General features: G+C 43.4%; 1 protein-coding gene across 4 annotated transcripts in view; it reads left to right on the top strand.

Moving 5' to 3' along the window:
- Positions 1-642: 642 nt before the first annotated feature.
- The window catches only part of MFSD1 (major facilitator superfamily domain containing 1), a 39,897-nt gene continuing 26,957 nt past the window's right edge, over positions 643-13,582 (top strand). For 2 of the 4 annotated variants that reach the window (XM_081008047.1, XM_081008046.1), the window contains exons 1-13: positions 644-828; positions 1,946-1,998; positions 2,489-2,601; positions 3,452-3,494; positions 3,767-3,834; positions 4,103-4,211; positions 4,925-5,027; positions 6,728-6,826; positions 7,196-7,307; positions 9,919-9,975; positions 10,644-10,800; positions 11,610-11,707; positions 12,697-12,809. In XM_081008047.1, the coding sequence (XP_080864173.1) occupies positions 669-828; positions 1,946-1,998; positions 2,489-2,601; positions 3,452-3,494; positions 3,767-3,834; positions 4,103-4,211; positions 4,925-5,027; positions 6,728-6,826; positions 7,196-7,307; positions 9,919-9,975; positions 10,644-10,800; positions 11,610-11,707; positions 12,697-12,809 (1,285 nt within the window). In that variant the 5' untranslated portion in view covers positions 644-668. Of the gene's footprint in view, positions 829-1,945; positions 1,999-2,488; positions 2,602-3,451; positions 3,495-3,766; positions 3,835-4,102; positions 4,212-4,924; positions 5,028-6,727; positions 6,827-7,195; positions 7,308-9,918; positions 9,976-10,643; positions 10,801-11,609; positions 11,708-12,696; positions 12,810-13,582 lie in introns of all 4 variants that reach the window. The other 2 variants (XM_081008045.1, XM_081008048.1) reach the window with 2 other exon arrangements.

The raw sequence follows: 13,582 nt of genomic DNA, 5'->3' as shown, positions 1-13,582 counted from the left end.
AGGGTCCGAGGTGCCACACAACGGGACTCATTTGCATTTGTGCTTTTATTTTGCCTTTCCCTGCTGTGAACCACCCAGAGACCGCCGAAGGGCGGGAAAACAAATTTAATAAATACAAAATCATAATATAATAATTGACTTTGCACGGATACCCTTCCACCCCATGCGCACCCACTCCCAATTTATTATTTCCTGGGTGGGGTACTACCAGGGCCAAATTTAGGTTCGATGAGGGCCTTTATATGTCCAGCTGTCCTTTGGCAACAAATTGTTGCTGTTTTTTGTGTTAAATATATGCTATATGGTAATTTATGGACCTAACAGGTATCTAAAGCCATTTGCACATAACAAATAGGAGCTTACGCAACACAAAACGCTGTTGCTGTACGTAGGTTTTATTTCATTTGGTTTTTTATCTTATATTTTGGAAATGTACATCCAGTTTTTCCCCCCTTTCAATTTTTTTTGGGGCCCCGCCAAGAGAGTGGGCCCCTAAGCTACAGCTTGTTTAGCTTCTACGTGGGGAAAATCCGAAACCTCTCCCTGCCTTGCCAGTTCTGCACTGCCAGTTGTCCTGCGCTGGCAAAGCTTTCCCACCAGGCTCTCCCCGGACGCGTGTCACGTGACCCGCGCCCTCACGTGACCGCCTCGCTCCTCGCCCCGTCGAGATGGCGGCGCCTGTGGAAGAGGAGCAAGCGCTGCTGGACGGGGACTCGTCGCCGGAGCACGATGGCTGCCCTGCGAGGAAGCCGATGTCGGCCCTGTGCGACCCGCAGCGGCTGGCTCATCGGATGCTGGTCCTGGCGCTCATGTGCTTCCTGGGCTTCGGTGAGCGAGGCTCCCGCCGCTGCTCCTGCCCCCTTTCTCGCCCGGGACTGGTCTGCAGTTAAGGGGGCTCTTGGGGAGCGTGGTGGGAAAACCTGCCTTGGGGAAAAACAAAACAAAACCCCGACAGCTGCTTGATCGTGGGGCCGGCAGGGCGGCGCGAAGCAGATCTTTTTCAGGAACTATTGACCTTTGGGGAGTGATCTTGGGAACGTGCCAGAAAATGCTAATTTTCTTTACTGTGTGTTTCAGGGTGAAGCTAGACCCCGCCCTGAGAACTGGGGTTTTGCATTTTAGATTGCAAAAAGCAAAAGCAAAACTTGCATTCCTGGTGTTCTTTGCTGATTGCTGTGCAAGCACCAGAATGGGAAAGCATCTATATGCCATGGGGAGGAAAAACCCTAAGCAAACAGGGAAGTCAAGCACCCTGTGGTTGATGACTCGCTGAAGTGGAGTTTCGCTTTTTAAATTCTCCCTACGTAAGGATTTGTAGGAGGCGGTGGAAGCTTTTAAGCATGTAAAGAGGATATAGAAAACTACTTTCTGCTGAGGCATGCATTTGATTGGTCTCATTCAGTACTGGTTATGCCAGCCTTCTCCCAACCTGGCATTCAAATGTTTAGAATTACAACTCTTATCAGTGCCATCCAGCCTGGTCCTGCTGCTGGAGTCCAGCTAATAGTCATGCCTGAGTGAGGCTAATCTGAGTTATAGTTCAGAAGGTCTGGAAGTTGCTAGGCTGGGGAAAGCTGGCCTACCCTTCTGACCAACTTCCCTCCAGGGTTTCAAACCGGGATTCCTCCTCTCCCTGCTTAGAAATTTCAGGGATTGAATCTGGGCCCTTACACATACCCTTCCAATGAGAAACATTACCTGTTGCTGTAAGGCTGCTGAATCTTGAGAAGGGAAGGGGAAGGTGGAGGTGTAGCTGCTCCTTCTGTTGCTTCTCAGTGGACAGAAAATGGAGGGCATCTTTTCTCCTGCCTCTTCCCATTGTGGTGGTTTGGTATGATCCAAAATGTTTACCATTATTGCTATTAATACAGCTTTTCCAGGTTACTTTAAAAGGGGGGGGGGGAGAGTTCATGTTTAATTTTGTTGTCTTAATTTTCCTGTATAGGCAGCTATTTTTGCTATGACAACCCCGCAGCGTTGCAAACTCAGGTCCAAAAGGTGAGTGATGTACAGAATATCTGCAGTATGGTGGATTTCCCCCTTTTCCCTCCAGAGAGGTTACCTTTTTAGTCATACGTTAGATGACTAGCAGTAACTGAGGGGGAAAAAATTGTGCTGATTTTGCTTAAAAAAAAAAAAAGGACCTAAAACTGATTGCTGTTTCACTCTCTGGTAACAAAAAACATTATGGCTAAATACGATGTGATTTATGTGTTAGGTTTGCTTTTGTTTGGCCATGAGTGCTAGAGGTTGATGTTCCCCACATCGCACTTCCCGCCAGCCCTGATGGGTCTTTCCTGACAGACTGTGAAGGGTGACCCAGGAGTTTAGAGGGGTGTGGTAGAGTACAGGCAATCAGCCCCCAATGTAGACTTGCATGGTGCTGTAATGAAAAAGCATTTCACTGGATAGATGTTTCTCTATGAATGTGTCATAACACAAAGTGGTGTCAAAAGATAGTAATTCTTCGGTGTGCTCTTCCTTTTAGGATATGAAGGTGAACACAGCTGAATTCATGGCACTGTATGCCTGGTATTCTTGGCCCAATGTGGTTCTCTGTTTCTTTGGAGGCTTTCTGATAGACAGAGTCTTTGGAATAAGGTAACTGTGTAACCCAGGGGTCAGCAACCTTTTTCAGCCGTGGGCCGGTCCACCATCCTTTAGACCATGTGGTGGGCCAGACTATATTTTGCGGGGGGAAATGAATGATTTCCTATGCCCCACAAATAACCCAGAAATGCATTTTAAGTAAAACGACACATTCTACTCATGTAAAAACACCCTGATTCCCAGACTGTCCGCGGGCTGGATTGAGGAGGCGATTGGGCTGCATCCAGCCCCTGGGCCTTAGGTTGCCTACCCCTGGTATAACCCATCCATCTCGAAAGTAACAACTTGATCCACGTTTTGCTTATGCCCAAATAATGTGATGTTTTGCTAATATTTGTTTAAATTTTTCAAAACGCAAGTGAGGAGAGTGATATTGCACTTGGCTCCTCCCTTCCCACATGGCATCTAGTTGGCCCTTGTGAAAACAGGATGCTGGACTGGGTGGGCTGTTGGCCTGATCCAGCAGGCTCTTCTTACATTGGAGTTTTGCAGGCTTGTCTCCAGAGATGCAGGAGAGTTTTATTTCAGTCCTAGTCAACAATAACTTCAACATTAGTCAGGTTTTGTATAGGGACAGTTCTGTGTAATAAGTTAGCCATGTGAAACTCCTTGCCAGTAGAACTTCAGGAGGAGTCATCTCTGCTTTCAGGTGTCTTTTAGAAACTGTTGCTCAGACACGCCTTTAGAACATTTTTTTTTAATCAATCAGTTTTCATTGACGTGCTATTGATATTTTTACTATAACCATTGTAGCATTGGATTTTTTTTACCCTAACCCTTGTTATATTTTCTAGTTGCAAATATTAAAATAAATATTTTTAAAGTCTTCATTTTCTTGCAGGTGGGGCACAATAATATTCAGCACCTTTGTCTGTATTGGACAGGTGAGTGAAACAGATAATATTCATGTACTTTTCAATAGCTAAATACAGAAAAATTAATGCTTATGTCCCAAATATGGAAAAATAAATGCTTACTATTTAATCTGCTTTTTCAGTGTAAGATTCCCTAACATTGCAATCGTATACATGTCTACCTAACTGAGTTCATTGGGGCTTACTCCTAGGAAAGTGTGTAGGATTGCAGTCTGAAATATATGCATATGGCATGGCTCCAACACTTCATTGAAATGTGATATGCATTCCTTTTTTTACAGGTGATTTTTGCTGTGGGAGCAATATGTAACGCTTTTTGGTTGATGGAAGCTGGCAGATTTGTATTTGGGTGAGTTCACACCTCGGCTGTGTCTCAACATATGCTATATACCCTCTCTCCCTCTTAAAAAGCAGGCAGCCCATACGGAACTATATGTTGAAAAATACCCTGCACTCTTGCATCTGAACAGCTGGATTATTTGCCTTTTGGTTTTCTAGTTCTTGCGTTAAGATAAAACTTATATATCAGCATGGATACAGTACTGTCATTAGAAGGCCGGAGTTTCATCCACGTTGCTTCAAATATTTGTATTCATGAACTTTCTTGCTTCATTTAGGATTGGTGGAGAGTCCTTAGCAGTGGCGCAAAATACCTATGCTGTCAGTTGGTTTAAAGGAAAAGAATTAAACCTTGTGTTTGGACTGCAACTCAGCATGGCTAGAATTGTAAGTCTAAAAACATTTTTTGTGTGTGTTCTAATTTTAATCATTACTATCCCGACATTTGTCATCCATCAGTGTCAACCTTTGCTTGTAAAGTGGAACTTGCCCATCCCCTCTCTGTGTCTGACACTCCCCCCCCCCAATATGCCCAAAAATGTTGGGAGACCCTTCAAAACAGGTGGGTGGGTTTCATTACAGGAGAAGGGGAAGCCACTTGCATAACATGGTGATGGATTTTCCTGTTTATTTCTCTCTATGCACATTAGAGTGGGGAGAACAGTTCTTAACTAGGGACATAGGGATTGTTCTGCTTGGAGAACACCCATTGAGATTAATGGGCATGACTAACTTAGATATTTAAATTAATTTCTGTAAATCAGATACAGTGGTACCTTGGTTTAAGAACAGCTTAGTTTATGAACAACTTGGATTAAGAACGCTACAAACCCAGAAGTAGGTGTTTTGGTTTGTGAACCTTGTCTTGGAATCACATGTTCCACTTCCTGTTGAGTGTAAATTGAGTCCCCCGCTGCTATGGGAAAGCATGTCTTGGTTTAAGAAAGCTTTGGTTTAAGAACGGACTTTTGGAACGGATTAAGTTCTTAAACCAAGGTACCACTGTATTCAAATATAGATCTTCTTTTAAGGTTTTTTTTTGCCTATTTGTAAAATTGGTTGGAAGTATATGTTACAGTTCCAGATCATCTCTCTTCCAGGGGAGCACTGTCAATATGAACATTATGGGATGGGTGTACTCCAAAGCTCAAGATTTGATCGGTTCTACGGGTCACACCACTCTTGGCATAGCTCTCTTGATAGGTTAGTAAATGCTTTCAGTATTAACTTTGTACGAACATTTTGGTTTCCTCTTTGATGAATTGGAAGATTGTGGGTTGTTAGACTCAGATTAGACCCATTAGAATTAGTGGACTTGCGTTAGTAATCACTAACTTAATGTCCCATGATTTCAGAAGGCCTTCTCTGTGTATGGCTTAATTGGATAAAACACTAAGGCTTGAAATTCACTTCCAACTCTGTAAACCCACTTTTTTATTGTAAACTACAAAGTTAAAAGCTTCAGTTTGAGGCTAGATAATGAGAACAATGGAGGACTTTCTGATCTTGACATCAGAAAGGTTGCTACCATGGAATCATTTTAACTCTAGATCTGAGAGAAAGAGAGAATCTCTTATTTGCATATTGCATATCTGCTGCTGTCTGGCACCATACACCAGGGACACGGGTGGCGCTGTCGTCTAAACCACTGAGCCTCTTGGGTTTCCTGATCAGAACGTTGGCAGTTCAAATCCCCACGACAGGGTGAACTTCCGTTGCTCTGTCCCAGCTTCTGCCTACCTAGTAGGTCAAAAGCACACCAGTGCAAGTAGATAAATAGGTACCACTGCGTCAGGAAGGTAAACGGTGTTTCCGTGCGCTCTGGTTTCCATCACAGTGTCCTGTTGTGCCAGAAGCAGTTTAGTCATGCTGGCCACATGACCCAGAAAGCTGTCTGTGGGCAAACGCCGGCTCCCTCGGCCTGAAAGCGAGATGAGCACCACAACCACATAGTCGCCTTTGACTGAACTTAATCGTCCAGGCATCCTTTACCTTTTTTTTCTTTTTTTACCTTTTATACAAAATGACACAATGAAAGCAAGGCTGCATTAGAGTTGCGGCATATACATAGCCTTTGGTGAACTTTTTCAGGGCAATAAAGATCGAATGATTCAGTAGTTTACACATGACCTGCAGCAAGTGGTGATGCAGCTGTTTCAATGGTTGAATAACGAGTAGAGCATCTTTACCAAACACTGAATTATTTGTGCTTAATCTGTGGTTTGCTCAGCACTGAACTGCACAAACATTTTAGTAAAATCTGGAACTCCTTTCCTTTTAATTTGGCAGAAGACTTGCTTTTATTCATTTATGTGTGTTTACAGGATATTCATAAATATAATACTTAGTAAACTTTTGTAAATATTTGTATTTATTAGTATTTAACCATCTGACACCTTGGATTAAAGTATTAAGCTGTTTTACGGCAATTAAAATAGAAATTAATTAGAAACACACTGGATAATTGGGAAGACAGCATTATGAATAGCGTTGTGTGATGACATAACTCAGATTCTTGGACTAGAATGGTTCTGTGTTAACTGTCTTTGTGCTTCATTGTAAGTGCCAAGCCATGCCAAGTTACAATGATGAAGCTCATGTTCTCTAGCTCTGCTAATGAAGGGACTGAGTCAGACATGTATGAATATCACTCAAATGATGTCACAGCTAAATTTGTGAACTGTCTATATTTCTCTAAAGTACCTTGAAATCTTTCTTGGATGAACGGCAGTATACCAATGTAGCAGTTAGTGATAAAAGTAGTGGTATTTAACGCTGGCTGCTTCACCCATGTAAGTCATTGTTTAATTATACAGTCACCAGATAATAACATGAATGGATTTTACAGTTCCGTAAATGGTGAGTAGCTTCTGCTGGTAACACTGAATTTCTCTGCATTGCAGGCGGTGTGTCATGTATCTTTTCACTACTTTGTGCTCTCATTCTTGGTTATCTGGATAAAAGAGCAGAGAAAATTCTTTGCAAAGAGCAGGGAAAAACTGGTAAGTGGGTGTCAGGCTTCAATAATGGAACCTTAGGCTGCAGTCCATAGTTTTTGAAAATGTATGTATGTACAGGAGGAAGCAGAGACGATCTTTTTGAACATGTTTTCCCCACTTGCCAGAATGCATGTGTAGGTTTCCCATAACGTGATAGGAAAACTCAAAACTCATTTTGAAGTGACCCAGCTTCACTTTTCTCACGATTCTAGAGTTTTTTCCGTTGAGAAACTGCAGCTTCTGCTTCCCACCAGTAAAAAAAACCAGCTAGAATTAGTCAATGACGGGAAATGGGGTTTGCTGATTTTAGTTGGCCTTAATATAGAAATGATTGAGTTAAAATAGCGGAACTGATGTTTCTCTTTTCTCAAGGTGAAGTGATAAAATTAACCGATGTGAAAGACTTCTCGCTGTCCTTGTGGCTCATATTTATTATCTGCGTTTGCTACTATGTGGCCGTCTTCCCTTTCATTGGACTTGGAAAGTAAGTGCATGCTTTGACAAAGACTTGCCACTTTGTAACTTGTTGCAAATGTTTGATATACCTGATTATTATTATTATTATTTATAAAAACTGTTTATGTTTTCTACTGTTTTGATTTAGAACTTCCCCTAAAATGTGTTGCTGTTCTGATGTTGTAGGCTGCTTTGGGCACCTCTGTGTAGAAAAGTAGCCTATGAGTTGAAGAAGTAGTAATTCCACTAGCAACACTCGGAGGCCCAAAGAGCTATATAAGGCAGGAAGCCAAATAAGGCACTCCAACCTCTTGAAAATCTTTCTCAGCACCTTTTCATCCACCCCACCTTTTTTCTGGCTTTGACATGGCACCGAAATGTGCAAACACGTGCATTGTAAGTGTGCGCCCTGTTTTTATGGCCTAGAAGTTTGTCTAACATAAACGGATGTTGCCGTTAGGTTTCCGAGTTCCAAATTTTGTGGCTCTAGAGTGTTGACTACCGAATTGAAACATGCAAGACGATCTGGGCGTGTGCCATTTCTATGACATATTCCATTTTTGGCTCAAAATCTTTTGAGGCAAGGCTTGAGGAAGGAGTCAGTGTGTCAGTTTGCAAAGTCTTGCTTAGGGGGTATATTTTCTTCAACTACGTAATCTGGTTCTGCTTTGACACGAACTTTCAGTTCTGCACTTAAAACTTGGATATTCTTCAGAATCTAATAATTTATTAATTAATTAATTAATTAATTAATTAATTAATTAATTCATTCATTCATTCATTCATTCCCCGCCCATCTGGCTGGGCTTCCCAGCCACTCTGGGCGGCTTCCAACAAAATATTAAAATACAGTAATGCATCAAACATTAAAAGCTTCCCTAAACAGGGCTGCCTTCAGATGTCTTCTAAAAGTCTGGTAGTTGTTCTCTTTGACATCTGGTGGGAGGGCGTTCCACAGGGTGGGTGCCACAGCTGAGAAGGCCCTCTGCCTGGTTCCCTGTAACTTGGCTTCTCGCCATGAGGGAACCGCCAGAAGGCCCTCAGCGCTGGAACACAGTGTATCCTATTTGATACTCTTGGATTAATCTTTTAGGGAGCAATCCTAAGTACAAGGAGCTAGCGTATAAAGTTGCTGGAGATCCAAACTCTGATCGCCCCACCCAGAATGTCTCACCTTTTTTGTATTTACTGTGGCCTTAGTTTGGCCAGCTTTAGCTCAGGCATCTGACCTCTGGCTGAACCAAGACGAGCAAGTGGACACGGAGCGGACACGGAGCAATGGATCCAAACTACAAGAAAGAAGCTTCCACCTAAACATTAGGAAGAACTTCCTGACAGTAAGAGCTGTTCGACAGTGGAATTTGCTGCCAAGGAGTGTGGTGGAGTCTCCTTCTTTGGAGGTCTTTAAGCAGAGGCTTGACAACCATATGTCAGGAGTGCTCTGATGGTGTTTCCTGCTTGGCAGGGGGTTGGACTCGATGGCCCTTGTGGTCTCTTCCGATTCTATGATTCTATTCTATGATTCTAAGTTAAACCAGCATGTCTTCAGCGGAGCCAGGTTTGAGGACCTAATGCCAGTTGAGCCAGAAACCGGCTAGTAGAGCTGGAGATCCTCTACATCCTAAGCTTCTCATGCCAACTCACCTTGACATAGGATTGCCCCCTAAATGTCTAATGTGGTGCATGTTCTAGTTATCTCCCACTTGGACTGCTGCAATGCGCTCTACATGGTGCTACTTTTGAAGGTGACCTGGAAACTACAACTAATCCAGAATGCGGCAGCTAGACTGGTGACTGGAGCGACCGCCAAGACCACATTACAGCAGTCTTGAAAGACCGACATTGGCTCCCAGTACATATCCGAGCACAATTCAAAGTGCTGGTGTTGACCTTTAAAGCCCTAAACGGCCCTGGTCCTGTATACCTGAAGGAGCGTCTCCACCCCCATCATCCAGCCCGGACACTGAGGTCGAGCTCCGAGGGCCTTCTGGAGGTTCCCTCACTGCGAGAAGTGAGGTCACAGGGAACCAAGCAGAGGGCTTTCTCGGTAGTGGTGCATGCCCTGTGGAACGCCCTCCCATCAGATGTCAAGGAAATAAACAACTATCTGACTTTTAGAAAACATCTGAAGGCAGCCCTGTTTAGGGAAGTTTCTAATGTTTAATAGACTATTGTATTTTAATATTTTGTTTGAAGCCACCCAGAGTGGCTGGGGAAACCCAGCCAGATGGACAGGCTATAAACAACAATAAATTATTTTTATTTTTATTTTGCTCTGTCTTGCCTTAATTTTCACCCCCCCTCCACCCACTTTTCGTTTCCATTAAAAGCCAAGTGACACAACCAGGGCTTATTTTGGGTAAGAGTGTTTCTTCCTAGCATCAATCTATGAGTAGCGTCATGTCCAGTCTACTTCATACTGCTCTCACAGCTTCCTTTTCTGGGGAGTATTAGCAGATATTTATTGTATACAATTTCCTATTCCTCATTACTTAATAATCAGCAGTCCTCTTTCAACAGAGCTTTTCTTATTGTGGCCTAGTTACGAACCAGCACTATTAGAACTGCAGGCTGGTTTTCCCCCATAGTTATTGTAAGTAGGTATAAGATCGTAAAACTTTTTATATGGATTTTTACAGGGTTTTCTTCATTGAGAAATTCAAGTTTTCTCCTCAAGAAGCAAGTGCAATCAACAGGTAAGTGTTGTCCATTTAAGTAAAAAAAATAAAAATAATTGCATCGTGCGTATTTTTTCAGCTCAAGAACCTTGACTTTGAGCAGCGCACCTAAAGCACACACACTTGGTAGGATAAAAGATCAATAAAAGAAACGGAATATTTGCTCTGAAGCATATGTATGCAGTATACAGTTACATACTTGCAGCATTCCTTCCCCTTGAAACTTCAGATTTCTTACTTAAAAAGTTAAATCTCTAGCCGTTGCGATTACAGAAAAGTGTGCCGAAAACAATACAGTCCTTTCATGTAGATCGCTTCCTTAACTGCCTGGAAATGGCATGATCTTCTAAGATAATATATACTATAATGAAAATGAATAGAAAAGATGCAATTTAAAATGTATTTTATTTGTGAATTGTAATTCCACCTCGCCTTGACTGCTAGCGTAGCTTTTCAGTGGTAATTCGATTTTTTATAAGAGTTGACCAATCCAATGAAATCGCCATGAATTTATCGATGGGCATGACTGCATATCAGAATATATCAGGTCTAAAAAATAATTCAGGAGCTGAATTTTTGCGGGTGGGGGAAAGAGGAAAGTCGCATCACACTGGAAAACCCAGAGCGGTTGTAGCATTTTGTATCGTGATTGCCTTGCTTTTCTGAAATAACTTTCCTTTGTACAGCATTGTCTATATCATCTCGGCACCCATGTCTCCTGTCTTCGGATTCCTGGTAGACAAAGTTGGAAGGAATGTCACCTGGGTTATGTGTGCTGTAGTGATTACTCTGGCTTCTCATATAATGCTGGCCTTTACCTTCTGGAACCCCTGGATTGCCATGGTAGGCATTTACCCCAACTTTATTTTATCTAATGCAGTAAGGCGCATTTATAATCATTTCCCACAATAAACCACATTTCATGCATTATATGGGATGTAAAATAATGGATACTTGTGTGTAGCCCTGATTCTTTCCTCCCAAAGATGCAACATGTACGCCAGAAACTATTTTTTTATGGCAGTCCAGGCTGCTTTAGGACATTAGTATACTCTGTAAGAATTTTGGTACTCAACAACTCGGCAGCTGTGCTAGATGTCATTTGTTGGGCGTTGCACGCCTTGTACACTACATTATCTCCTTGGAGGAGCTTTAAATATGCACACACTGTTTCAACTTCAGAGCAAGCTAGTGTAAACATCCCCTTAAAGGGTAAAGGGACCCCTGACCATTAGGTCCAGTCGTGGCCGACTCTGGGGTTGCAGCGCTCATCTCGCTTTATTGGCTGAGGGAGCTGGCGTACAGCTTCCGGGTCATGTGGCAGCATGACTAAGCCGCTTCTGGCAAACCAGAGCAGTGCATGGAAACGCTGTTTACCTTCCCGCCGGAGCGGTACCTATTTACCGGTATCTACTTGCACTTTGATGTGCTTTCAAACTGCTAGGTTGGCAGGAGCTGGGACCAAGCAACAGGAGCTCACCCTGTTGCGGGGATTCGAACTGCCGACCTTCTGATTGGCCCCCTTACAACTGGGCAAACTGGATAGAAATGGGACACCTAATTTGTGAAGCCCGTATAACTTGTCCCCTCTGGAGCTGTTGGTAGATCACGTTTAATGTGTGTGTGGTTTTTTTTAATGCTGTTTTCTGCAGTGTTTCCTGGGAGTGGCTTATTCCCTGCTGGCCTGTGCCTTGTGGCCTATGGTAGCTTTCGTTGTCCCTGAACACCAGCTCGGAACTGCTTATGGCTTGTGAGTAATAGATATTTGAATCTCGATACTTTGGAGTAAGGATTTGTCTTTTAAACTTTGGGATTAATAGCACGATACCGACTTGTTCTCATAAAGCACATCCTTTCACTGCAGGTCATTTAGGAATTTCATTCAGACAGTGGTTCTCAAAGGATGTGGCAGGAAGATTCAAGGGCAATCTGTATTATATTATGGGAATAATTCATGTTCTTATGTAGCTGGGGTGTTTTATACTTTATAATATGTCCCATGATCATATTGGAAAGTAGTTGTGTTCTATGTTATGAATCAAGCACTGCCAGGAGTTGTTTGCCAATGTATTTTTTATCATTTAAAAAATGGGTGTGGCACGAGCATGTTTTTGTACTGAAAGGGTGGCCCAGAGAAACCACTGCTTTAAGATGTCTTTCACTGCACCTGGTTCACCAGTTCAAAAACATCGAAACTTATTTTCTTGGATTTAGTCTTGGGAACGGAAGACTTGATTTTTGAAACTGGGGCTGCTCAATGGATTTTCTTGGCCTGATGCAAAACCAGTGTCCAGGGCCTTGCCCTGTTTTACAGGCCTGATTCCAGGTATATCGCTTTCAGCTTGGAAGAATGGAAACCTAGCCATCTGAGATAGCGTGTGTGTGTATCAGATAGCAGGTGTCCATGTATGTGAGATCTTGAACACGTTTTAAACCTTCCTCTCCTGTGGGCCACCTTGAGAGTATATTCCTGCCAGCCTGTCTAGGTCAGGTTGTGGGGCTGTTATGAGTGTGTCTCCCTGGAAGTGGCGTTGCTTTGGAAGGCAAATTAACCCGCCACTTTTTATTTTATTTTACCAGCTATATCTCATTGTTTAATAGATGCATATGGCTTTTTATTTGCTCATCTGTCAGCTCGTTTGGATTTTATGAGCAAGTGGGGGCAATATCTTTCAATTGGTTTCTTTTTATTAGTTGAAAAACTGAGCTTTGTAAGCTAATCGCCTTAATGCTTTTCAGCATGCAGTCAATTCAGAACTTGGGCCTGGCTATCATTGCCATCGCAGCTGGCATGATCCTGGATTCCCGGGGCTACCTCTTCCTAGAAATCTTCTTCAGTGCTTGTTTGTGCTGTAAGTACAGTCATACCTCGGGTTACAGACGCTTCAGGTTGCGTTTTTTCAGGTTGTGGGCCGCCGAAACCCAGAAGTACTGGAACAGGTTACTTCCGGGTTTCGGCGGTCACACATGCGCAGAAGCGCTAAATCGTGCTTTGCGCATGCGCAGAAGTGCCAAATCGCAACCCGCGTGGGCGCAGACATGGGTTGCGAACGTGCATCCCGCACGGATCACGTTTGCAACCGGAGCGTCTACTGTATGATGACATCTTGTTGGAATAGCTAATAATTCGCATGAAGCTATTGCTCAAAAAGAACGATGCCGAACCACATGGTGGGTTCTGTGCTAGGCCCACAATGTTCCTCTCTCTTCCTAGACATGCATAAAGGCCAATGTACCCTAGTTCACAGGGATTCTTGAACTTGAGTGATTTCACGTAGTGATTGGACCTGTGTGTGTGTCATGCCCTGGCTGGACTTGAGAGGGGTGGTGGGAGGCAGCAGCTGGGGAACCCCCAAAGGAAGAAGGCTCAGAGCCGGGGGATGGGTGGTGGGACAATGATGAGTGGTCAGAGGGAGAAGAGGGAGCAGACTGGGAAGAGACAGTGTTGGAAGCTGAAGAGTTAACAGAGTTAATGAGCAGGAAGAGTCTGTGGCAGAGCGAAGTCCAGAAGCAGAAGCAGGAGAGGAAGGAAGCCAAGAGGCAGTGATCAGGCAGCCTACTGAAGAATCCAGGGAGTCTCTCCCTCCTGCTGTGATTAGCTCCCCTTCACCCTGTTTTCCCAGAA

The sequence above is a fragment of the Podarcis pityusensis genome (assembly GCF_964106645.2).
Source record: "Podarcis pityusensis genome assembly, chromosome: 5".
Taxonomy (NCBI): domain Eukaryota; kingdom Metazoa; phylum Chordata; class Lepidosauria; order Squamata; family Lacertidae; genus Podarcis; species Podarcis pityusensis.
This window is presented reverse-complemented; position numbering and strand designations above follow the sequence as displayed.